This window comes from Epinephelus fuscoguttatus, linkage group LG14, assembly GCF_011397635.1.
Source record: "Epinephelus fuscoguttatus linkage group LG14, E.fuscoguttatus.final_Chr_v1".
In the NCBI taxonomy this organism is placed as follows: domain Eukaryota; kingdom Metazoa; phylum Chordata; class Actinopteri; order Perciformes; family Serranidae; genus Epinephelus; species Epinephelus fuscoguttatus.
The window spans coordinates 25,503,223-25,530,602 of NC_064765.1; the positions used below are offsets into that span (position 1 = coordinate 25,503,223).

The window sequence follows — 27,380 nt, forward strand, 5'->3', positions numbered from 1 at the left end:
CTTAGAAATAAAAAATCCTGGTGTTGATGATGAAAGAATGGAACCTGACGAATCTGACTTGCGCAAACATACGAACAGGTTAAACACCTTCCTTTAAACTCAGATAAGTTTCCCTTCAGACACAGAAGGCACACGCTCCTTCTCAAAGCTGACATGGAAGTACTTTGTGAGCATACATGTTTCTCTGGCCTTACTGTTACTTTATATTAATTTATATTATATGACATGTTTAACCTTCAGGAGCTTTTATTGATAGAGCTTAAGCATTTAAATAATAATAATTATGGGTGGATTGTTCAGACATGGACTGTGAGAGAGTTCCACCGTGCTAGGGATATATTGATAGGCACTACAAAGTGTTAATTATGTAAGTATTTAACAACACTTAGTTTCTATAACACCTTATGTGTCCCTTATTCCATCATATAAGTTTGTTTTCTACTTTGAATAATAATGAAACAAGGATTGCTAAGTAGAACGTGTGTCCATTGTTTAGGACCATCACAATTTTGTACCCGATTTAACCAAAAGGGTAAATAATAGCAAATTTGCTCAAAAAACATATGTATGTTCTTAATCCCTTTCAGCTCTGCAAATTAACATAAAAACATGCAAAATATTTAACAAAGTTGTTATGTTATTTAAAAAAAAGTGACTAACAGGGTGGAAAGGACCCTAACAGGGTGGAATTATCAACAATGACTCAGTGAGTTTCAACAATCATTTTATTAAACACACATTAACATTAAAGGTAGGATCTGGAGGATTTTCAAACAAAGCAAAATATAGACATATACAAATGAAATCCTGCTTAATCATCACCTATAGGCTTCTACTCATGTGTGGTGGTGACTCTGTTTGCAGAGCTCCTGCTTTTTAACTGTATTTTGATGTTTTTGTGAGCTCGGACCACTTCTGGGCGGAGATTTCCCCAGCCAATGAGAGAGCGCAGGTGCCGTGCCCGAGCGTGTCCGAGTGTGCACCAGCGCGAGCCTTGCCTGAACCTCTTCTGTGAAGCCTTCTTCTGTACCTCTGGGCTCCATACACCCGGGAGAGTTGAACCTGATAGGAGGGGCCAAATTTGAATGTGTGTTTACAAACAGCAACTGGAAAATCCTCCAGTCCCTACCTTTAACATTAAACACATTAATTAATTAGTCTCGCCTTTCTCTGTAGCGATGCTGCATCTCTGCTGCACTTAGTGCTGGAGCCATTTCCTAACAAATACATAATTTAACTTTATATTATCATGTAAATTGTATAGACCACATAATACTGATCAATTACTGTTTAAATGCATACTGATTACACACAAAAGGGTGTGATCAATTGATAATTGATCATGGCTGTGTTGCGGCATGTCAAGTAAAGCCAAATAAATGTTGAATAACTTATAGTTATAAAGTGTAAACCTTTAATACATACTGGTAAATTACATGATCAGTTTAAATGACATTTGAATATGTATATATCAGCATTAATATGCATTTCTTTACATTTTGTAATAGATTTTCCACCCTGTTAGGTGCATGCTCCACCATGTTAGGTTTGTATGCCTAACAGGGTGGAATTTTGTCAACCAAATTAGCTATAGCTCTGTGAGGCAGCCATCTATAGCTAGCTAACTCTGCACATAAACAGTACTTTAGTATATATATCAAACATGTTTGTGATTATTTCAAAAATGTTGCTTACTTTCTTCACAATTTAACATGATAGGGTGAAAAGTTAAGAGTAGGACATACAGGTTAACATCATAAAACTTGTAACAAAAGACAGACAGAAAGTTGGGACTCACCTCTCTGTTCTTTTGAATTCCCGCCAAAAGAGTGAATTGTAGTTTTTTTTGTTTAGAAGGTGAAAAACCACAAACTAACAGGGTGGAACACAATTTCGAGGACACACAGTAAATTATAAAAATGATAAATAATAACAATTGTTTCCATTGATATTTATTTATAAGTAGAGAGATTTTAACTTGATTTATACAATAATAAAGGCACATTTCTATTTATTTATAATTATATCGCAAATGTGTCTCATTGAAACTGAAAATTTGCTTTGGGAACATTGTAAAAAGGAGTGTATGTTCCCAAAAAAAGGTAATTAAAATTAAAATAAATATATTTTGCAAGATTTGTGTTAATCTTATAAAGAAGACCTCAATCTATAATAAAAGTTTTTCATCATAAGTATTTCATTTATTTTAAATAAAATATTAACATTTATTTCTTGGGGACAGGAAAGTCACCAATATCCAGGAATGACCCAATTATGAATTATTGGCTCAGGGCAGCCCAACACAGATAACATGTTTCTTGTTTTCTTTTTGTGTTTCATTAACAGGCAAAATCCCCACCATTATAGCTGCAGGTAAGACCAGTTGGACAACACATTTTAAACATGTAAAGTATCAAGTTGTACTCTAATGATTGGAAAAATGTTCTGCACCCCACAGGGGGTCTCATAGCTGTGCTCCTGTGGCCTCTTCTGTGTCCTCTTTTGATCGCCATAGGTTTCAGCTCATCAGTTGCTGCTACAATCTCATGGTCATTTGGTAAACTGAATATTTTATTTTCATCTTTTTAAATTTATGACCTTCTGTCTCTATTTAGTCAATACAAATATCTGTGAAATGTGCATTGAAAACAAATAAGCATGTTTTGATGGTAGAAAGGAGCAGCCTGAGTGTTGAGATAAAAGATAACATTGAGGTTCAATATAATGATGTTAGACTGCACCATAAAAGCTTTACTTATGGACAGGCAAGTGTAACATGGAGTTGATGGTGTCTTGGGAATCCTAAAATGTAATGTAATGTAATCTCGCTGCAGGTATGGCTGTTCTGTTTGGGACTGGACGAGAACTGGAGGAGCTCTTAGCCATTTGTAACCAAACTGGAGCCTGCAACAAGTACTCTAAACCATACGAGCACATAAATCATTTGTTCCTATCATCAAATATGACCTTCAAGAGCATTTAATAAATTGGCACCTGTTGGGATTCACAGGACCACAGATGATTTATCATTTGGTAAAATCTAAACTGTAGATTTAAAGGCTTTTTCCTCTGCATGCTCTTTGTTCTCCAAACAAAAAGAGCTATGTGACACCCATCTCTCACAGGAGATCTCACCTCACACCTCAGTGAGACTCAAGTCCCAAAACTTGATTGGACAAGACCTTTACAGGGACATGTGACTCTGATGTCACAGGCATCTGTAGATCTGTGCTCCCTTCCACAGATCTCTCTCCCCTCTTGCTCTCCAGCTGTTGAACAGCTAACACCTCTCTCCGGCTGGGCCTGGGACAGCAGAGGCCCAGACCCTGGCTCCATAGCCCCACACCACTAAAGGGAGGGCAACTGATCATAGACTCTTTTGCAAACACAAGGTTTGCAACTAGCTTTCTAGCAACAAGAAACTAAGTGAGTTAGCACCCAGCGTCTAACTCTGCAAAGACCCCGAGCGACTGGCTTCCTCGGATCAGAACCTTTGGAACAAAGGAACACAACAAAGACTGCAGCTAGAATCATCTTCCCAGCCTTCTTCTGCCGGCTAACAAAGCAGCACACCACCAAGTGACTCTTTCCCCCATCCACTCAAGGATCAGTAACGTAACAACTGGGCATAGCTTATCACAGCTTTACAGGCCTAGCAAGACTGTTTAACTTGTTGTATGTGATTTGATGCTGTTTACTGAGTTATTGTTGTGATAGATTGCAGTTAGGTCATTGATTAGTTGGCTTTGCCAAAGCTAAGTGTTTTGTTTGCTAATACTGTTCACAAACAGATTCTTGCACACAACTAAACAATCTCTGCACTATTCCAGACCGTTTGCAACACAAATCACATTCACATAGACTCATTAACAAATAGGCTTTCAACAGAGCTACACCCAAACAGGCATCTCAAAGTTCCCGCTTCTTTTCCTTTGTCTTTGTCCTGACCACACGGTCAGACAGACACCTCCCCTGTGAGCCCGTGAACAATCCAAGCCTATCTGAGTGAAAAAAAGCACTTTTAGTGGACGTATTTTGACATTGTTTGACGCTGTCTGAGTGCCCTATTATTTAATATAGCGTGCGCTCACGGGCTGCAGGCAGGTCAGCCCTAGCTTCGTACTGGAGAAATGTCAAATACTGAACATCCTACCACTCATTTAGACAAAAGTAAATCGGAAAATAGGGCCCAGGTTGAAAAAACATTAGTTCCCCTTTAAGTTCTAAAAACTTATGTGCGTAGATGTTGCACTCAGTTTTGTTCCAATGGCTTTGCTGACCCGTTTTCCAAAAGAAGACATTCCTGCACAGCAGAAAGATTCAAAGCAACACAATGATTGTTTGTTTTACATGTCAGCTTTTTGCCAAGAGCAATATATTTGAACGTAACCTCTCTGTAATGACCAACATTTGGATTAGTAACCATAATTTAATTACTTATCATTTTCTCAGTAACTGTAACATACTACAATTACATGTATGTTGTAATTTAAATATGTCTCTGTGTTACTCTGCAACACTGCTCCCATCATCAGCTGTTACAGCCATTAGAGCAGTTGTTCCCAAATGGGGGGTTGCAGTCTAAAAGTGGGTCGCGGGTCCGTTCTGTATGGACCGCAAGTTTGTAAAAAAACAAAACAAAAAAAAAACCACACTTTATTTTTAAGTACAGTGAATTTCGGCACAGAGTTTTGCCACATCGTGCTGAAGAGTGAATGAATAATGGACAGCGACTTGACAGAGACAGCAAACTAGCTTGACTAGTATGACGCTGAATGTACTGAACTTAAACTAATGACCAAGGAGAAATCTGGACCCCGTGGCTGGACCAGTTGGGAACCAATGCACTAGAGGTTGCTGCAACAAGAAACGTGAACGAGGGTTATAATAAACCACTGTACACACTAAATATGCTAGAATCGCTTTTTGCGGGAGAACAGTCTTCGAACCAGCTAAAGATTGACAACATAGATTTTCTAACAAACTGAGTCTTTTCCTAATGACGACAACTTCAAATCATGTTTTCTGTACTGTGATAAATCTGATCACCTAAACAGAGTAGTTTTGCCACTACAAGGACGTGAAAAGTGTAAAAATGCCCATATTCATCTTGTATTTCAATAAGTCAAAAGCTTGTTTTATAATGTGGAAGATGCATGCTGGTGTTACTGATGTTCATTCGCTCTGATGAATCTTTATTTTGAAACCATTTACTAAATCTGGAGGCAATTAAGATGATGCACATATGCTCTTTAATGCTAATTTTATCTGATTATAAAGCCATTTTTAGTCACTTAATTCATCTGATGTAGCAATTTTATTTTATTTTTTATTTATCTATTATTATGTTTAATTTTTATTTCTTATTTTTTCTCTTTAATCTTATTCTATTTAAGGTCCTTTGATTTTGTCTTGTGCTGCTGTGATACTTTGTGAATTTCCCCCCTGGGGGATCAATAAAGTATATCTTATCTTATCTTATCTTATCTTATCTTATCTTATCTTATTAATTCTGAACCAAATCTATTGTCATCATCGTTGTTGTTGGTGTAAGCATAGTTGTTGCCATTTAAATGAAGCAATTTCAAACATTTCCATAAAGTTAATTTAACAAAACACAGTGGTGCTTTAAGCTAAACATCACAATGATATTGCCAACATGCTAATGTTTAGCAGGTATATGTTTTACCATGCTCACCACCTAGCACACTAATATCTGTAACTTAGCACTAAGTACAGTCAAAGCTGTTGGGAGTGTCATTGGTTTTACTGGAGGAAAAGATAAGAAGATAAGAGATCACTGAAGTTAGTACAATTCATCCTCTGGGAACATGAATGACTTCACCAGATTTCATGGTAATTCATTTATTAGTTGTCATTTCACTCTTTCCTGTATCCTCTGGCCCTAAAAATGATTATTATTCATTGATTTGCAGAGGTGAAAAGAGTGTCAACCTCTCACTCTTGGTCAGGAATTAGAATAAGGAGCACAAAATGAGAGATGATGGTGGCTTAAATGATTCCCTCTGTTCTCAGCAGGGGGAGACAGACACCAAACAGCTGACTACAACATCTCAACATCATATAAAGACCAAATTATTTTCTTTTTGCAATAATCAAATGTAATAATGTATTGATTTATCTAATAGATGCAGTATTCCTAACACACTAATGCCAGTGAATACCCAGTAACTATTATCTTTTCTGTTACACTATTACAACTCTTTACACTTGAACCTTTTTTACTTTTTGTCCCTATTTACGTCAACAAGGAGTTTCAGTTTCTCAGAAATGCAAATCCTGTTGTCAGCACATGATGTTGTCCTCACGCCATCATGATGAAAGAAATTTTAAAACGACTGCAGCCTCAGCCAAACATGCCAGCAGGTTATATAAATACATACACTTTCCTTTGAGCTCAGTAAGGTCTCACATCTGACACAGAAGGCTCACTCACTCACTCCCAAAGCTAAGATGGAAGAACTTTGTGAGTATACTTATGTCTTTGACAATACTGTAATTTGATAATAGTGTTCAACTTAATATTCCTCAGCAAATATTTGCTCAGGGCAGCTCAGCGCGAATGACATGTTTTTGCCTTCTGTCTGTGTTTTATGAACAGGTAAGGCCTTCGTTGCGGCCACAGATGAGACCAATCTGAATCACCACAACACACGTATCAAATATGTAAACTTCTAAATTGCAAAATCCTGTAGCCGTACTTTAGTCATCAGGAAAATTGTTTCCTCTGCTGTGTTCTCTCCCAGGAGGTGCAACGGTTGTGATCCTGACTCCTGTTATCCTGGCTGCCATGGGTTACACCTCACTAACAGCAACAGCGGCAATTATTGTTGCTGCAATTGCTAATGGAGATCTGATAGCAGCATTAGGAAGTCTAATGGGAATCCTGTGGCCATTTGGTAAACTGAATATTTAATTTATAAATTTTTAAGTCAATGCAAATATCTTGGAAAGGTGCGTTAAAAAAACAAATAAGCATGTTTGTGTAGTAGACATCGGCAGCCTGAGCACTGAGGTAAAAGGTATCAGCGAGGCTCATTGAACATCTATGTATTAATCAAGTTTCATTGAGCAAATTGATTATTAATGTGCAGTAATAAATGATAATAAAGCTCTCTGGAATCCCTAAATGTAATGTGATCTTACTGCAGGTCTGTTTTCTGGTCTGTCTGGGAATGAAGTAGCAGTGGGAAGGATGCTATTTACCATCTGTAACCAAACCTTTACACCTTGAAGATTTACAGCATGGATATGCAACACATTTCTCTTTAACAAATGAGGACGACTACAAATTATGATTTTTTTTTTTATTTTATTTTTTTTTTTTTTGCTGTGATAAATCTGATAACTTTCTTAATTCATTTAGTTTTTCTATTTAATTTTGTCATTAGGCTTTTCAATAAGTCAAAATTGTTTTATAAATGTGGAAGATGCAGCCTTGAGTCATTTTGAGGATGTTCATTAGCTCTGATGAATCTTTGTTTTCACATCATTTAACTGAGGACAATTAAAACGATGCTTTTGTGCTCTTGGAATATTTTCATCTGATTATACTGTCTAATTCTAAACCTAAATAAAATGCATGCAAAATAAAGCCATTATTCTACTGTCATCATAGTTGTTAGCATTGTGCTTGTTACCATTTTGATTAAGCTATTTAAAATATTTCCATGAGGTTAATTTGACAAGACTCAGAGTCGCAGTGATGCTTTGAGCTAAAGGTCAACATGCCCACAATGACAGTGCAAACATGCTGATGCCAAGCTGATATAATGTTCACCATCTGGCATGCACGCTAATTTTAACTAATTAGCACAAAGCACAGCGGAGGCTGCTGGGGATGTCATGAGTTTTGCAGTTGAACACTAAGGTATCACCAGAGTTACTACAATCCTGTGGGAACATGAATGATTGTACCAGATTTTAATGGCAATTCATCGTGCAGCTGACAAAACACTTTGCTGCTACTGGGTGGGATTAGTAGGATTAATCCTCTGGGCACCATGAATATTTCTATAAAAATGTGGCCACCTGTAGCTTTTATAACATGTTGTTGGCCTTCCACAGCGCCATGTGTAACGATCATAAACCTCTGTCACAAGTGATTTAAGTTCACCATCACTACAGAAAGTAATGTGACTTTCCAATTTCCATACAGCAGAGCAAAAAGTTTGGGCAGTGTATCAGTGTTGAAGCTTTTGAGTCCAATCCTGTCAGCACTCTGTGGTGTACTATATGTCATTGTGGTGCAACAGTTTAGGGTGTGCATACAACTTAAAATGCTCATCATCACTCCAGAATCGTTAATCGGTACATCACACAAATGACAAGAGTTACATTGAAAATATAAAATTTCTAAAAATATCTATGAGTGTAATATGTGTGCCATCTTTCCTTTAAGATGTGGTTATTGCACTTAACAGCATTTCTCTTATATGTGCTCAAGCTTGTGCTTAATGCCACCCAAAGGTGTCTGATCAACAAGATCAGAAACTGACATATTTAACATTTTTGAGGTGGTTACCTAAGTTGCTAAACCAGTTTAGTTCTGACAGCTCCTTCAAGAGACAGATAGAAATGCGTCACCACAGGTGGATCCGATGAGTTCAGTTGAAAAGCCTGTTCTCTTAAAGCTGCACTATTTAATAGCCTACTGTTATACAACAATGAAACTCACAACTGATAATCTCCTGACAATGCATTTTCCACCAGCTGAACTTTAGAGCATCTTCCAGCTCAGTGTTTGTTTGTTTTTTATAGCCCACAACCTGACTGTATAAATGAAGAGAAAGTAGCACCTGCGCACTTAGTCCATGCCACAACGGTGTCATAAAAATAATGTTTTGATCCTACTTAGATCTTTGTCAGGTTTAAATGAAACCAACACTTAAAGCGACACTCACCTTTCTGGAAATATTATGCTTGTCTTTGTTTAGGTTAAAATGCTATTAATAAGCTGATGGCACACTAAAATGTAAGTGCATTCCACCAGATATAAAAAAAAAAAATCATAATTGTACCATTCTTATATGGTTCTAAGAAAACTCCGACCAATCATTGCCTTCGGACCGAATGCAATGATTGGTTGAGCGTCCTGTCTGTCTTCCCCATGTGGAGGCATCCGACTGACGTAACCGCTCGCGTGACAAAGGCAACTTTTGATAAGATATGGGGACGCATTATGACATTTCTAGAGGGAATGGTAAAGGGTACCTGCACTTGTATAGCGCCTCTCTAGTCTCCCGACCAACCCCCACCCCCGACCAGGAAGGGTCTGTGAGACAACAAATAGGCTAGTAAAAGGGATGCTTGTGGATATAAACCTTCCGCAACAATGGCAGACAAATGCGGACCACCACTTCCACCTCCAGCCGCTCCAACAGGGAAATCAGTTGGCAAAAGAAAGAATATAGCAGAAAAAACTAACACTAAGAGAGAACTTGATGCTGCAAGAGCCAAAACTCGGGTCAACATCGGCTCTGCTTTCGAGCGATGGCGAAGACTGATGCAGCTTCATCCTGAGCTAAAAGGGGACGAGATGGTCGCAGAGTTTCTGCTGGACAGGTATTTTTAGTTTGCCTCTAATGTAACATAGGCTATAACGTTATATATGACAACACAACATCCAGTTGCTAATGGCTAATGTTAGCCTACTGTAGCATAGCCTCTGAAACATTAACGTTATCTTCCTTGTGCGTTTCCATGTACTAGTAACGTTAACACTACTATCTAACGTCAGCACCTTATTCTAAAACTCACCAGTCATCACTGACTCCGGTTGAGTTTTAAAACTTCAGGGTTGTGTTTGACTGTCTTGGTTGTAACATTACACTCGCACTCCTCTTCTATGTATCTAACGTTACGTTGCCAACGCCTATGTCTATAATAAGGACGTAATGGAGGAGGGGGGAGTAGGCCTTTGGAGAGAGGTGGAGTAGCAGGAGGAGGGGGATAGGACTTTGGAGGGAGGCGGGAGTTGTGGATGTTCAAATTTTTGCTGCATGAAATGCAAGAAAGGTAAGAGTAGCTTTAAGTGCCAAAAAGTGTCCTTGAATGGCCACTTGAGGCTGCCTCCAGAAACTAGTCAATCCCCATAGACTCCCGTGTTAAAATGACCAACAACTCACCAGTTTACATTATATTAAGGCTTAAAGTTATGCATAATTAAGGGCGGGCCACTTTAAGTGACAAACTGTCTGCCGAGATATGGACACTTTTGGCCCAAAAAAACCATTGCGTTGGCCAAAATGCCAAACTTTATGCTTCAAAATGTGAGTCCACAAACCACAGAGTGACAGCGTGGTAGTTACGGTAGTCCATTATGTTTTCAGTCTATAGCCAAAATGTTTGAAAAGTAGAAACCAGGCCAGCATTCACACATCATACACACCAAGAGGCTGCTAATATCTATGATGGCAGGTGTGGTTAGCCATCTAAACTACCCAGAGTGATAAAAAAAAAATGACAGTGAACAATTCAATGAAGGAAACAGGAAAGAAGTACGTAGAGAAAAACAGTAACACAAAAAGCCACACAAGATAGTTAACCACACCTGCCATCACGTCAGCCTACTAGTGTGCATTATGTGTAAATACAGGTGTGGTTTCTGCTTGTAAAACATTTTAATCTAATGAAGATCCAAGTGGGATGGGAATGTTGTCTATATTATTTCTGGCATGGAGTAACTGTGCAGGCAATACTTTTTCTTCTGACATGCATATAATTACTTTCCTTCAACTCCCACAACTTAACTGTGTCCAGAAAAACATATGAATGCTGCTTTGATTACAAAACATAAATGAACCTGTTGACGCTTTTCTTCCTATCCTTACTCAGTCCATTCTGGTGGACATGATGAGGAATGGAAATATTTACAGATGACACGCTGAGCCAGTATCTTTTAAAGGTAACACAGATTTATTGCACATATCAGCTAAGTAGCCTGAGATGACAAAAGTGTTACTTCACAAGTGAACAGATATCAGATGCAGTTGCCACCTTCATTTGGCAAAAGTAAAGATATCCATCTTGTTCCTTCATGATTTTCATATGATGATTGCAGCCAGCCATCCCAGTGCTGCTCCAGTGCCGCCCACAGCTGCAGTGGCAGCTCCTGACAGACCAGCAGCACCTATGGAGAGATAACACAGATGTTTAATATCAAGGAGCTACAGAAAAGTTGAGAGTGCCTTCTTCTGATGCTAAAAACACTAACCCATTATACACAGAAGTGTCAGTTTATTCTAGACACTGCATTATAAACCCAAAACTAAAGTTATTGTTTCCTTTAGTCCCAGGTTTGTGAGACACCTGTGAGGATTTTGTACTGTTGTTGTTGCACCTCAGAATGTGTTGACATGATAAGACACATAATGCCCCTGTGGTTATCCTTCACACAATTATCACCTCACCACTAAGATAAGAAAGTTAAAACCACAAGATTAAGATAAATTTTAAATCAATTAACAGCATTTACCTGCTGCTTGCAGACCAGCCACCAGACTTCCTGCTGCCACTCCTCCGCCGTTAGCAATTGCAGCAGCTGACATCATTTTTGCAGCAATGGAGCCTGCTGCTATTCCAGCTGCAGTGAAACCTGCACCAGTCAGAACAAGAGGAGCTGCGACCACGGCACCCGCTGAACATGCAAAATACAACAGAGGGAACTTTTTTAGTGATAGTGTTCCATTTTGTCAGGCCACTTTAAGTACAAAATATGTTTAGCATGAAAATGCTTTTTCTGCATTAAAGTGTGTTAAAATCAGATGAAAAGTAAACAAAGATGCACACAAAGGCTGTACAAAGTCTTACCTGCACCGCCGCCAACTAACACAGCCGTCACTGAAACAGAAGACAAAAACCAAAATCAACAATCACAGTCCATCAAGCTTAATCAGATATTTGCTATCAATATTTTTTATAAGAAAAGAGTTTAAGCAAAACTATCAGCACTTTGAAAGCGATGTATCAGAATTATCAAAGGAACAGTGATACTCACAAAGCCCCATCTCTTGATGGAGCGCGCAGGCTACTGATGAGCCTTGAGTTGCGCTGAGCTGTATATACTGTGTGAGGGTTAGGTATCATTTCTTGAGTAATGACACCGTTCAATCTGGAACAATAGAGGGTGTCACAGAATTCTTGTCTGCAATTAACACAAATAAATCCTGAGGTGGTTAGTTATTACTGTATGTAGGGCATAAGACGGGAACACCAAAGGGCTGCTTGACCAGTTTAGTTGGGACGGCTCCTTTAAACCCACATTCAGGACAACCTTTCATCTTTACGTCACCAATGACATTTTGGATGTGTATGACAGATTCAGGTGAGATGCTACGCCTGTAATTAATGATCAGTTCCTGGGTTTCAGATGTGTTGAGCAGGAGGTTGTTCTTGTGGCACCAAGTGACTGCTTGGCCCCTCTCCTTAACCGTGGTCCTGGTTTTTGGTTATCAGGCCTATGATACTTCTATCATCAGCTTATTCAAAGATGGTGAGGGACTATTTGTTATTTATGAGGGGGGACAGGGTGGTTTGAAACAGGTGAGGCATTGCTATGGCTCCAATACCTACATTTGGAAAAAAAATAAAAGAAAGAAATATGGTTAGAATGTCAATTGATGGTTAAATGTTGGTCAAAGCCACAGGGAGCCACTCCTCAGCCACCATTGTGCTGCAGTCAGAGCCAGCATGGCACAACACCTACACCAGCTGGCTGACTGCCTCGGAGCAGCACACGTCCTCGCAGCAGGAAGGATGTTCACCGAACGTTTCCTTCTTGCTGTCTCTAAGATGTGCGTAGATGGCGCACCAGAACTGAGGCGAGTTATCAGCTTCTATAGATTTAATGTAACATTTTGCACAGTCTTGTGATTTCTGGCTCGTTATTAGTGTTTGTCACAGTCTTCATTTTATTTTCCTGAACCTTAAGCTAAATAAACGTATTCCTCCACAGGCACCACGGACGAATAGTCCTCCTGGACCTGGCCCACCAGAGGGACTTCCTAAAACTCTGGACTCTGGATTGTTCCGGAGAAAGAGAGAAGATGTTTAGACAAGATCTTCAATAAGGCCCATTGATAATGCACAACATCTGCATGATTACAAAGTATAATGTTTCTCTTGTAATTGTTATTGTTGATGATGTCTTATATGGGGTGCCGTTTGTAAAGTGTCTCACGCTGAAAATAACATCAACATTTTGCCACATTTAGCTTCAAACAATGTTTAAAAAAGTATTGTGATTTTTTTAACGTCACCTTTTACCACATTTACAGCAATATTTGTTAACTTAGAAAAATCTATTAAATAGTTAAATCTAAATATTAAATGTGGCACCTAAATGTTAAATGTTAAATCTAAATGCTAAATCTGAATCTAAATCTAAATGTTAAATCTAAATATTAAATCTAAATCTAAATGCTAAATCTAAATCTAAATATTAAATCTAAATCTAAATCTAAATGCTAAATATAAATATAAATATAAATGTTAAATCTAAATATTAAATAAATATTTAGCTAATATGCAAATTCACACTGCCGGTCACCGGAAGTACCAAAATAAAAGCTCGAGATGGTCAGACTGTTTATAGAATCAAATAACGAATTAAAACCAATTTATCGGGGGAAATGGACACTTGAACATACATTAGCGTGATAATAACTACCTAAAATAACAAGAAACGTGTTTGGAGAAATTTTATTCGATGTGTACTTTGAGCTGTTAGTGTCCCTTCTGAGGGAGTCACCTTGTTGTTTACAAATACTTCCGGGTAGAAAACCAGCGGAGTTTAGCAACATATATATATATGCATATATCACGTTTTTCACGTCACTATATCACCGTTTAGACTAATCTGGTGTTTGTAAAGCCTATAAACACTATGACTGAACAAACATTACTATCACGGTCTGAAATTAATAACATGGTTATCGTAGATTAGCGAGGCTAACTGTTAGCTGTTAGCCCCGTTAGCGGTGTCTGTAATGACTCACTAACTCTAAACGGTCCGTGAAGAAAATATTTTTTCCAGCGGATGTCTTAGTTACAACATGATTGAGCTAACTGGAGTAGTTTAATGTCGTATCCGACAACGGGAGGCTTTTAACAGATGACGTCCTGATAGCTTTGCTGCTGCTGCTGCTGCGGCCACTGGTGCTTTCTAGACATCGTGATTTCCCAAAACTGAATAAATACCACACATCGCAACACAAAACTGCTTTGCTAGCTCAATCATGTTGTAACTAAGACATCCGCTGGAAAAAATATTTTTTTCACGGACCGTTTAAGAGTTAATGAGTCATTACAGACACTGCTAACGGGGCTAAGAGCTGACGGTTGTTAGCTTAGCTTAGGTTGTTAGTGTCCCTCCGAAGGGACACTAACAACTCAAAGTACACATCAAATAAAATTTCTCCAAACACGTTTCTTGTTATTTTAGGTAGTTATTATCACGCTAATGTATGTTCAAGTGTCCATTTCCCCCGATAAGTTGGTTTTAATTCGTTATTTGATTCTATAAACACAGTCTGACCATCTCGAGCTTTTATTTTGGTACTTCCGGTGACCGGCAGTGTGAATTTGCATATTAGCTAAATATTTAGTTTCACCCAAAACATTTAGATTTAACATTTAGATTTAGATTTAGATTTAATATTTAGATTTAACATTTATATTTATATTTAGCATTTAGATTTAGATTTAATATTTAGATTTAGATTTAGCATTTAGATTTAGATTTAATATTTAGATTTAACATTTAGATTTAGATTTAGATTTAGCATTCAGATTTAACATTTAACATTTAGGTGCCACATTTAATATTTAGATTTAACTATTTAATATATTTCTAAGTTAACAAATATTGCTGTAAATGTGGTAAAAGGTGACGTTAAAAAAAATCACAATACTTTTTTAAACATTGTTTGAAGCTAAATGTGGCAAAATGTTGATGTTATTTTCAGCGTGAGACACTTTACAAACGGCACCCCATAGTCTTATAAACACATTTGCTTTCGATTGTTTTCAAAAAATGCCTTTTGAGTTGAAATGAAGATGAAGTACTGAGAGTATGCAGTAAATGACACACCCATCCACAAATCTTGTCTTGTTATATGCGCAGACAATAAGAAAATTACATCCTTTGATAACACGTACCCTCCCAATAAACCATCATTGAGTCATCATGAGTGAATACAGCAGCTGACATGACGTAACACACGTTACACCAATGTCTGGAGTAACATCCTACATTTAGTTGTGATTTCGGGTACACTTAATGAACTTCAACATATAAGGTTGCTTTTACAGCTTTATACAGACTGACAGGTAAATTGATTGGACAGTTTGGGCAATTTTCATCCTGTATCATCAGGATCCACATGGAGAAGTCATATTTCCAGGGGTTTATGCAGCACCAGGGGCACTGGTTTCATTTTAACATTGGAGGGGAAACATATTGATCAAGGTGCCTGGGGGTCTTCCCCCTGGAAATTCTGAGCATGAAAATCTTTGTTTCCTGCATTCTGGTAATTTTTTATGCGGCAATTTATGATGGAAATGTCTTGCTTTATGTAAAGGAAAAACCTCAAACGGTTGGCTCAGTACATATATACTATTATTCTCCTCCCGATCAGCTTTTCTCATTCAGCCTCATCTCTGCGTAGTCAACACATGTTGGCATGATGTACTCTTCCCTCCTCTTTTGTTTGAGGAAGTCACTTTTTAAAATGTGCATGTGGTACTGATTCACATACATTTTTTTTCTCATTTCTAAACCCCTGGGGCCGTACTCACAAACTAACTTAGCCTAAACATTTTTAGTAAGGAGTCCTAGCTTAGGAGTGATTTAGGAAAGTTCTCAACTCTGAGGGAGGAAAGGACAGAAACTTTTATCTTAGTGAGAAGGTGTGGTTGGCCCCCTTGCTATGTGTGATGCATTGTTTTAACAGGTGATTGTCACAAACACGTCCCTCTGTGAGCCTGGAGGGTGTGGACACTCAGTGGAAACGAAATGAACTGCTGATTGTAAAAGTGTTGTCATTGTTAGTGTGATCGCTCTGCTGATGGAAGGTTGAGACAGACCCAAGTCATCACTGCTGCACTGATGTATTTTTAAAATATCTTTGTGTTGTGGTCATTTTATTTCTGGCGTTATACCTTTATTATGTTTGATGGGAAATATATGCGTGTCAAGGATGAGATCGACCACAGATAATATCCCTGCACAATCTAATCTGTGGCATTTCATTTACTTACTGTCATCCAGCATCTAGAGAATACTTCTCCTTCCTCTTTGTGTTTCTGCCATTTTCTCCTCTGCTTGAGAAACTTTTTTTTTTTTTTTACCCCAGGAGCTCTTTTAAGGGTTGAGATGCTCTGTGAATAACCTCTGTCTTTACAAGGACCTAAGGCGTTTCTTAATCTGCGTTCTTGCCTGTACTTGTGTTCTTGCGGACTTGTGAAACGTCATCAGTCGCAGCCCAGCTACTGTTCCAATTCAAAGTCCGCATCCAGCCAAGTACAGTCCAAATCCCCGGATGTGAACTTGCTCTGCCCGTTCCATTGGGGATGCATCGGGAGGTGACTTGTGTGGACTTTTGACAGCCAGGTATCCCAGAATGCATTTCTCACAGATCAGTGGCAATGGCAGCCATTCTTGGGAGTTTGTACTCCCGAGTCGAACTTGCCAAGTCCGAACTCTCAAGTGCGCAAATCCAAACTTGGCGTACTTGGTATTGAGAAACGCCTCTAGTCTTAACTTTAAGGGGAAATTCTAAAAACGTCACAATTCTAAGAATTTTCGTAGAATTTCGTCACTAGGAGTGACTCTTAGCACTAGGAGGCTTTGCGAATACGGCCCCTGAACTTTAATGGCTCTTAAACGTTACAGTTATATTCCTGCTCATGTTCGAAACTTTCTGCACATTCAAAGCATATTTCACACGTCTGTGTTGAGAACAAAGCTGTAATTTTAAGAGAATAAAGGTGAAGACAATCATATTAGCTATACTGAGTTAGGGAAGCAGGACCGAAGGAGAGAACAAGTTCTGTTGACTGTCTATGTACCAAATACACTGACTGCGCTGACAGACAACAGTGTTATTGCTGCGAACAATTCAGTAGTCGCTGGATATTGGTAGGACATATCCTTACTGTCTCTACACAAATCTATGCCCTTGATTGAATATATCCCAGTCACTGGAAACAGACTCACAAGGTTTTAGTGGCATCAATGGTTTAGAACTCTTTGGTTTTATCTTGAGAGATGTCTGGTGAACAATTTAATCAACTGACAATTGCATTTTTAACCAGGAGATTCGGAAGGTTACAGATAGTCATGTTTCCCTTAGGAAGACTTGTAATGACTTGTAATGACTTAGGTAATCCCTTCACCTTTCCTCTTCCTCATCAAGTTAACATTTTATTTTGTGAAGACTCAAAAAACAGCATGCACATCTGGACAGAAGAACAAATACAAAAATACAAAAACAGGTCCACACACTAGAAACTGCTCCTTTTGGAAATTTTAATCGTATCACCAAGTGACGTTTTGGGCCCAAAGAAATGTGCCTGAAACGTCACGTGTGGTGATACAATTAAACTTTCCAAAAGGAGCAGTTTCTGGTTTGTGGACTTATTTAACATTTTATATTGTCCAAAACTTTGCTTAATGATTATAGAGTGCTCCAGGGATGACGCTTTTCTGTAGGCTGATGCAAAAGTTAGCACTGGTTCCCTCGTCAAAAAGCCTATGGGATTTTCCCACTGGATTTTGGATTATTGCCAAAAATAAACACTGCCAATAAACAAACCTTGATGATGCTTACACAATTTGTTCAGCAGGATAATTTTCACAAATTTTCACAAACACCAGAGGTAAAAAGCTAATGGTTAACCTTAAACAAACGTCGCTACTGTAGTCTCATTTAGCCTCTTGCTAGCAACCGCCTTTTGTAGACTCATAAAAGATTCAAAATTCACGAGCGGGGTATTTAGTGATGTATTTCATTTTGTTGAACAAAACATTAAAGTCTCTCAAGCTTGTGTTAACCACAGACCTTATTCCAGGCATCTAACCACAAAAACATTGACTTCAAAATGGGGGAACCGGGAGCGCAAAAATGCTAACTCATTTCCAGGTTTTAGGACTCATTTCTGCGGTACTCTACAAGCCTGTTGTTACCTTTAAGCAGGACTAATTAATATCATTACAACAATTGATTAAGTGACTTGTGTGTGTGAAGTAAAAGATGTTGCTCATAGTTATGACCCAACAGCTGATTATCTCCGAACAACAAGGCTGCTCACAGCTGTATATTAGCTTTATGGCATCTCTCAGCTCAGTGTTTTAGTTTTATGACCCCCAACTTAACTGTGGCCAGGAAAGATGTTGCTTAAATGTTATAAAGTTAATGACTCTGTTGACACTTTCATTCATTTGCTCACTCAGTATCCTCTGGCGGACATTATGAGGGAACTGAGATATTTACAGATGACATGCTGAACCAGTATCTTTTACATGTTACCATTTATTGCACAAAACATTTGAGTTAGTAAATAATTGATGTCATTTGTGATTGTGTCCTTCAGTTGCCAAAAGTAAATGTATTGTAAACGCATCTTCTTTCTTCATTATTCTCAGATTAATATGGCCAACACTGTTCCTCCTCCAACAGTTGCTCCAGCGCTGGCCACGGCCACATTGGCAGCTGTTGACAGCCCAGCAGCACCTACAGTACAGCAAGATTACACAGGTTTTATAGGTACAGCAACAGAAAGAGTCTTGTTCTCAAGCAGGCGCATAATTATACACAGTAGTGTCATTTCTACTTAAACACTGCATTGTAAACCCAAAATTACCATAAAGGTGCTACAGTTAAACCACAAGATTCATTCATCTTCTAACCGCTTCATCCTCTTGAGGGTCGCGGGGTGGCTGGAGCCTATCCCAGCTGACATCGGGCGAGAGGCAGGGTACACCCTGGACAGGTTGCCAGACTATCGCAGGGCACCTATGGACCTATGGACAATTTAGAGTTACCAATTAACCTAGTCCCCAATCTGCATGTCTTTGGACTGTGGGAGGAAGCCGGAGTGCCCGGAGAGAACCCACGCTGACACGGGGAGAACATGCAAACTCCGCACAGAAGGGCTCCCACGCCCGGGATCGAACCGGCAACCCTCTTGCTGTGAGGCAAGAGTGCTAACCACCACACCACCGTGCCGCCCAACCACAAGATTATAACTCATTTTAAAAAATCATGTAACGGCTTCTACCTGCCGCCTGCAAAACAGCCACCAGACTTCCTGCTGCCACTCCTCCTCCGTTAGCCACGGCAGCAGCTGACATCATGCTGGCTGCATACGAGCCGGCTGCTATTCCAGCTGAGGTGAAGCCTATGGTTCCCAGAACAAGTGGTGCTGCAGCCACACCAGCGGCTGCACACAGGCCTACAACACAGCAGAGGACGCTTTGTGATAATGTGCTGTATGTTTCCTCACTTTAAAATGGATCATGTATGACGTCAGTTTAGCATGCACATTTCTGCTATGCATCAAAGTGTGGTTATATCAGTTGTACAAATAAACACAGGTGATACATAAAGGCTGTTCTTAAAGTCTCACCTGCTCCTCCTACAGAAGCGACATACGTTACTGAAACACAAGATGAAAACTGAAATCAACATTTACAGTTCATCTGACTTAGTCAAAGACATTTGCTGTGGTTGCTATCATTTGTTTTTATTTTCATAACAAAGGCATACAGTCTTAAAGTATCAGCACTTTCAGAGAAATGTGAAAGGAACAGTGGTACTCACAAAGCCCCATTTCGTGGGTAGTGTAGTGTAGTCTTGCTGTAGTGTGCAGGCTACTGATGAGCCCTGAGCTGGGCTGAGCTTTATATACTGTGTGAGGGCTAGGTATCATTTCTTGAGAAATGAAACTGTTCTGAATCTGAACTGAGGAGGGCATCATAGAGTCTTTGTCTGCATTTAACTCCCCCAGAATGCAAAGATCTAACATATCTGAGGTGGTAAGTCATGGCTATGATTGGAACATAAGAGAAGGAACAAAAGACATGAACACTCACGAGCTGCTGAACCAGTTTAGCTCTGGTTGCTCCTTCAAACCTGCACTTTCATCTTCACCTCACTGATGAAGTTAATGCTTTGGCCCTTTTACTCAGATCAAAGTAATTACTGAGGTACAATAGTAAGTATTTGTTCTCAAGAAATCATAATAGTGTTAATCCAGCATACGGGACCTGAGGATAAAATGTAGTCACTATTTATATTTATGTGTACCAAACATTTATTGCAATAAAAAGGGGGAATTTAACCTTTTGAAACCTGGAGTGACATCACTTTTCTTGTGCTGCTTTCCGAGCACATTGGTGCCATTTCTTTAAAAACATGGGAAAGAGGCAACGAGCAACTTGGTAAGAAATGTCCTACAAATTGCAAAATTGTTTATTAGAAAACCCCTTTTTTCAAACTAGGGAAAAAAGAAAAAAGTCAGAAAAAAAATATTTATAATTTATTACAAATGTGTATTTAAAGTATAGAATTATTATAATATTGAAGCCCTTTTTCCAGGTCATTTCCGTGTTTGTTTTTAAATCTTTTTTTGTTCTTCAACTAATTTTCTTGTTTTTAATTTTCTCTTTTTACCAGTTTCATGCAATTTTTTTCTTCTTTTGTTGCTCATTGCCTTCTTCCCGTGTTTTTGAAAGAAATCAAGCCAATTTGCTTGGGTTTCAAAGGGTTAACGAAATCTGCAGTTTGACACAAGGCATGTCTCATGGCCAAATCATTCAAGTTTCTGTCGTCTTATTTAAATTCTGAGCAATGTGAACACACTTTGACGTAATACAAACTCTTATCAGTGGAGGGCAGCACTGTAACAGCAGCAAAGCTCCCCTGCTGTTGTAGATAACAGCTCATCTTATGTTTACATAAAGATAGAGACGCTCAGTATCTTATCTTAACTATTTTCTGTTCAAGTTGTCAGTGGACATATCCATAGCCATCATAACAGACATGGCTGCAGTGGCCTGTTATTAATAACTGCATTTAAAAAAAACCAGATCAAACTATTGGATGGATTTACAGAAGTGAGCAGAGCTGAGGGAGAACAGTCTCTGCTGGGGCTTTTCTGCTGATGTCTGAGTTAATATTCTATGAGTGTGAATTGCTGCGTTAATTAACCTTTGCACACTCTCATTCATTTACTCACTCAGTACTTTCTGGTATGAAATGAGGACTGGAGGCATTTACAAACGACGCACTGAACTCAGTATCTTTCCCAGGTTACACACATTTATTGCACAAAGCATTTAACTCATCTGAAATTACAAAAGTTAAGTAAGTGAACATTTTAAATTTGCTGTTGCTTCCCTAATATGAGAGAAAGTAAAAAATATTGTAAATGCATCTTGTGCCTTCATGATTTTCAGTAGAAGTAGCTTGTGAGCCATCCCACTGCTGCTCCAGTGCCGGCCACAGCTGCAGTGGCAGCTCCTGACAGACCACCTGCACCTACAGAGAGATACACAGATGTTTTGTATCAAAGTCTGGAGCTACAGAGAAGCTGAGACAGCTGAAACAGTAGCATTATTATACACTGTAGTGTCATTATATTGTACCTAAACACTATTGTTAACTTAAAGCCACAAAAATCTGTTATGACAATGTGAAGCTTGGATTCTGTGTTGTTGTTGCACCTTAAAAAGACATAATAGGGCACAAAACACTCCGTGATTATCATTCAAACAATGCTCATCTCATCATTAAGATACAGTCATTAAAACCACAAGATAACATATATTTTAAATATCAAGTAACTGTGTTTACCTGCTGCCTGCAAACAAGCCACCAGACTTCCTGCTGCCACTCCTCCTCCATTAGCAACTGCAGCAACTGACATCATTTTTGCAGCAATGGAGCCTGCTGCTACTCCAGCCGCGGTGAAACCTGCGCCAGTCAGAACAAGAGGAGCCGCAACCACAGCAACTGCTGCACATGCACAACACAGCAAATGGGCTCATTTGTCAGGCCACTTTAAAATGGATCCTGCATGATTTCAGTTTAGCATCTAAGTGGCTTTTCTACATTTAAGTGTGTTCATATCAGTTATAAAGGTTGAACAAAGTTTCACCTCCTCCAATCACTGCAGCTGTGCCTGAAACACAAGATGAAAACTGAAATCAACACCGACTGAACCAGATGGACTACAAAAGACATTTTCTATAGCTACTGCCATTTTGTAAGAAAAGCATATACTCGTTAAAAAGTATCAGCAGTTTCAAAGACAAGATAGAAACAGCAGTACTCACCAGGGTCCATGACTATTTGTTTTGCTGAGTCACAAGCTGAGATGAGCTTTATATGGCGCACTGTGTGGGTTGGGTTTCACTTCATCAAAAATGAAACTTTTAAAACCTTAATGGAGGGCAGGGTCACAGAGGCCCTGTCTACATTCAACCCAAATGAATTCAAGTAATAAACATTTTTAAGATGGTAATCATGGCTATGTTTGGAACATAAGAGTAAAAACAAAACACATTAACACTTAAAGAGCTGCTGAACCAGTTTAGCTCCAGCTGCTCCTTGAAACCTGCATTCAGGACAAACTTTCATCTTTACCTCACTGATGAAGTTAATGTTTTGGCACTCGAGGTCACAGTGGCTTTTACTGGGATCAAAGTATTTTAGTTAAGTACAATATGAATAATTAAGGCCTGAGCAGGTCACAGACCTGCTCAGGCCCTATTGTTTTTCTCCCAATTATTTATTTTATTATTTTTTTTTTCTTCCGCCCATATGATTGCATTTTTCACTGCCTGAACATACCCCAAAACTCACCAAACTTGGAATATAAGTCACACAAAAATTTTATAATCTATTGGCGTCCTGAATTTCCACCACTAGGTGGCGCTATTATTAAGGAAAGTGCGTTTTGGCTCATAACTCCCATATACTTTGTCACACATTCAAAAACCTTATATCCATGCGTTCAGTGAATTGTGCTGAATTTTGTGGTATAGGCCACGCCCATTTCCGCCTACCGTTTTTTTCCCCCGTAAATTCGCAAAATGTCGCAAATCTACTTTTTTGAACTCCTCCCAGGCAATTTCACCGATTGGCATGAAACATTGCACACAGTATCTGTGGACCCTCCCGACAAAAAGTTATTAAAAGAATTTCGATATTCCAAACAATACTCAAGTTATTAAATAGCAACTTCCTGCAGATTTCGTTCTAAACAGGAAGTGCTGCATATCTCCACATTGGTGTATCCGAATGACATGAAACTGAGGTTACCACTTCCCCATGAGCCCCTGAGGCTCTGTGCAAAATTTCGGGTGGTGAACACAAGGTGGCGCTCTTTAAATTGAAGTATTTTATATCTCAACGTCGGTTGGGCGGATTAACACAAAACTTGGTATAATTATTGTCAATGCCCTCCTGAGGATATCTGACTAAGGACTTACCGATCCGCCAATAGGTGGCGCTCTGGTGGCCGTCTAATTTAATATTTGGCACTGTGCCAACATCATAACACTCATGGAAATAAAATTGATAGGGGTGGTATAGACTGGCCCCTGTAACTCACACACCAAAAATGACCAGCAGGTGGCGCTATTTTCAATGCAAAAGCGTTTTTGGCTAATAACTCCCACAAAATATGTCGCACATTGTTAAACCTTTTATTTACGTGTTCTCTGAATTCCGCTGAATTGTGTAGTGTAAGCCACGCCCACTTTCGCGATAACTTTCCATTCGCTAAATCGCGACAAATGAAAAACATACTTTTTCGAACTCCTCCTAGGCGATTTGACCGATTTGCACCAAACTTTGCATGTAGCATCTGTGGACCCTCCTGACAAAAAGTTATTAAAAGAATTTTGATAGTCCAAAAAACGGCCAAAATATAAAACAACAAATTCCTGCACATTGTTTTCAAAACAGACAGTCTTTCATATCTTGACCAAATACAGTCCGATTACCACAGCACTTTTGCTAATTGTGTTCCATGGCCCGATGAGGGTTTGTGCAAAATTTGGTGCAAATCGGCCAATAGGTGGCGCTCTGGTGGCAGTCTAATTAGTGTGAATGGAAGTAAATTGGAAAATCTTCAAATCCTCTTCAAAACTCATCGACTTTCAACCTCATCTTGTCCCTCATACTTTGAGGTAGACACACCATGTCAGCTTTCAAAGAGTCAGAAGACCTTGAACTGTTGGGCATGTATTCAGCTTCTACTTTTTGGAAAAATATATATGTGGGTTGGGTGCCTACCTGTATACTGGAAATGTAAGTAAGAGATAACGTTTATTTTTTAATTTATTACAGCTGACAAGACATCTAGGTGCACGCCCCCTGACGGCAGCATGCCCCGACGCGCGTGGACTGTGAGGGCCCGTTCATCACTGCTTGCAGCTTTAATTGTATATTGTATTCACAACAACAAAAACAGAGAAGGCTGGAATATCTCAACAATTATTGGATTGATTTACATTAGTGAGCAGGGTGGGATGGGTGAAATATCATTTTACCAGCCCCTCTGATTTGTTGTAGTGAGTAAAGTGATGAGAAGGGGAGTCTATGAGTTTGGCGGATCTGTTGACAATGTGCTTTTATACAAATACAAGTATCTAGGCTGCTGTATCAAATTGTTACAGATTTAGTGAGGATACTTTCAATGATGGCTGTATAAAACTAGAGGATTCAGTGTTTCACTTTGAATTCCAAAGTTGTCTAGGAAGAAGAGTCTCTGCTCAGCTTTTTGTTTATGTGTTTGCGTTAATATTCATTTACAGATCTATTTACAGACGACACACTGAACCAGTATTTATTTATTTTTTTTACAATTAACACATTTATTGCACAACACCTTTCAGTTGTCTGAAATCAAAAGTGCCATGTGGTAAATTATCAGATGTGATTTGCAGAAATCTTCATTTGGCAAAAGTAAAAATACTGAAAATGCATCTTGAGCCATCATGATTTTCAGCGGAAGAAGCTTGTGAGCCATCCCACTGCTGCTCCAGTGCCGGCCACAGCTGCAGTGGCAGCTCCTGACAGACCAGCTGCACCTACAGAGAGATACACACATTTTATATCAAGGTATGGAGCTACAGAGAAGCTGAGAGTCTTCTTCTCTAGGTAAAGGAGTGAATGAAACATTCATTACAGTGCATCATTCAACTGTACCTAAAAACTATGTTGTTGAATACAACACTGCTTACCCATATAAGCTTTTTAATTCTATTGTGACGATGCTACATTAATATTGTTTCAGTTACAGGCTTGCTAAACACTTGTACAGGGTTTCGTGTGATTGCACTTCAAAAATCTTCAACCAAAGATTATCATCTCACTATCAAGAATATGGTTTTAGAACCACAACATTAAAATTCATTTAAAAAGAATCAAGTATGACTCTTACCTGCCGCCTGCAGAGTAGCCACCAGACTTCCTGCTGCCACTCCTCCTCCATTAGCAACTGCAGCTGACGACATCATGCTGGCTGCATATGAGCCTGCTGCTATTCCTCCTGAGGTGAAACCTATGGCTCCCAGAACAACAGGAGCCCCGACTGTAGCAACCACTGCACATGGACAACAACGCAGCAGAGGAAACTTTGTTATGAATGATAGAGGGCTAATTTGTGAGGCCACTTTAAAATGGATCATGCACAGGGGCGTAAATATAGACAGTGCAGTCTGTGTGGTTGTGCTGGGGTGCGTGGGGTGGAGGGACCTGATTGTCACCTGGAAATACGGCAGTGTTCACAGAAGAACTCAGATTAAAACAAAAATGGTGCAGTTTTTATATGACCTCAAAAAGGCAAACCCATTTTTTTTTAATACTATCAAGTTATAACAAACTGCATGCTTATTCTACATAAACTATTATTTAACTATAAAAAACTGTTAAGTTAAACTAATAATTTCCTATTTTCATTTGTAGTTTTGTCATATGCAGTTGTGTAACGATGATTGCTGGGTAATATGTATGTTGATGTCATCCAATATCAAGTCTGTTTACTCATGGCACGAGACAAGATGATCTACAGTGGCTAGTTTCGGTGCAAAATCTCAAGACTGACAAGCTGGGCACATCTGCAAGCGGATAAAACATAAAAGCGGCAGTAAGACACTTTAACTAACTGTCTTACACCACTGATGATACATAATATAAGTTGACCATGTAAATGGCTTTTCTTCATAAATTTAAAATCAGTTGAAAAGGTAAACACAGGTGACCATAAAAGCTGTACAAAGTCTTACCTGCACCTCCTACAATGGCGGCAGTTGTCCCTGAAACACAAGATGAAAACTGACATCAACATGTACAGTCCATCCTGCTTAATCAAAGATATCTGTCTTGGTTACTGCCATTATTACATGTTTGTAGGAAAAGTACATTTAACACCACTTTGCAGGCAATGTATAAGCACTGTCAAAGTTACAGCAACGCTCACCTGCTAGACCCATGTCTTGTTACTGGTCTCAAGATCTCTTCTAACCTGTTGAGAAACGAAATTGTCCCAGTGTGAACAGAAGAGGGCGCCAAACTCCTATATCAAACCCATAGACATATATACATAGGCGCCGCATCGACTGCCTGAGCACGTCCTCGCCTATTGAGGAAGGAGCTGTATGCACAAAGTAAAATAGAATAACTCGCTGAATTTTCAACTGATTTTCACGCGGTTTGGTTTGTTACAAACGGCACACATGTAGTTATGATACAGGATGCTTTCGTACATTAAAAATGCGGGATTTCATGCTTTAATACTATATATATGTACATATGTGCGTAAGTGCGATACTCCTCTAACGTTATAGTACAGCATTTCTTAAGACTACACCCTAATTGCTGAACAGGACTGAAATGACCGTTACTTACAATGGCACTCATGCGATCTCTTACATTAGCTAGCGTCTAAAATATCTTATTTTTAGATTCACCCACTTTCAATAACAATAGGAAACGATACGACACCAAATACTGAGCCCTTATTATCAGTGCTGAACACAAAATAAGGTATAAAACCCACCTTTCTCTGGAGCTACCGTATGAAGCTTTGTCCGTTTATCCTACCGGAAGTGTACTTTCAAAATAAAAGCACCAGCCTTTAAAATGTAACTAACAGGGCAATATTAACAGCCAGTGAAGTAAACACGAGATTATTTACGTAAAAATGTACTATTTTTTATTGCAGGAAAAAACAACGTTCAGCTGGTTTAAGGATAAAATGTCTTGATATTTAATGTTCATGTTTACTGTAACGTTAACTCTTTTCCTGGTTGTTGGTGTTCCCCAGTTCTTCCGGGCTGTGATAAG

At 39.0% G+C, this 27,380-nt stretch overlaps 3 protein-coding genes across 4 annotated transcripts; all 3 read right to left on the reverse strand.

The window, feature by feature from the left end:
- Positions 1-10,917: 10,917 nt before the first annotated feature.
- On the reverse strand, positions 10,918-12,665 carry LOC125900503 (interferon alpha-inducible protein 27-like protein 2A). The gene is made up of 4 exons (XM_049595541.1): positions 12,020-12,665; positions 11,833-11,862; positions 11,498-11,659; positions 10,918-11,152 (listed from the first exon to the last, which is right to left on the reverse strand). Exons 1-4 carry the CDS (start codon positions 12,027-12,029, stop codon positions 11,067-11,069), a joined length of 288 nt encoding a protein of 95 aa, XP_049451498.1. The 5' UTR covers positions 12,030-12,665; the 3' UTR covers positions 10,918-11,066.
- A 5,873-nt stretch (positions 12,666-18,538) lies between these two features.
- On the reverse strand, positions 18,539-19,970 carry LOC125900501 (interferon alpha-inducible protein 27-like protein 2A). Its single transcript, XM_049595540.1, has 4 exons — positions 19,845-19,970; positions 19,651-19,680; positions 19,303-19,476; positions 18,539-18,755 (listed from the first exon to the last, which is right to left on the reverse strand). The coding sequence occupies exons 1-4, from the start codon at positions 19,951-19,953 to the stop codon at positions 18,664-18,666; spliced, it is 405 nt and encodes a 134-aa protein (XP_049451497.1). The 5' UTR covers positions 19,954-19,970; the 3' UTR covers positions 18,539-18,663.
- Positions 19,971-21,326: 1,356 nt separating this feature from the next.
- On the reverse strand, positions 21,327-27,162 carry LOC125900504 (interferon alpha-inducible protein 27-like protein 2A). Of its 2 annotated transcripts, XR_007450861.1 has the most exons (6): positions 27,094-27,162; positions 26,515-26,559; positions 26,321-26,350; positions 25,477-25,638; positions 22,361-25,123; positions 22,069-22,206 (listed from the first exon to the last, which is right to left on the reverse strand). XR_007450861.1 is itself a non-coding variant. In XM_049595542.1 (4 exons), the coding sequence occupies exons 1-4, from the start codon at positions 22,368-22,370 to the stop codon at positions 21,478-21,480; spliced, it is 282 nt and encodes a 93-aa protein (XP_049451499.1). In that variant the 5' UTR covers positions 22,371-22,456; the 3' UTR covers positions 21,327-21,477. The 2 variants fall into 2 exon arrangements, 1 of the variants encoding a protein (XP_049451499.1); XM_049595542.1 differs by lacking the exons at positions 25,477-25,638; positions 26,321-26,350; positions 26,515-26,559; positions 27,094-27,162 and adding exons at positions 21,327-21,563; positions 21,879-22,040 and having other exon boundaries at positions 22,183-22,206; positions 22,361-22,456.
- Positions 27,163-27,380: the final 218 nt, after the last annotated feature.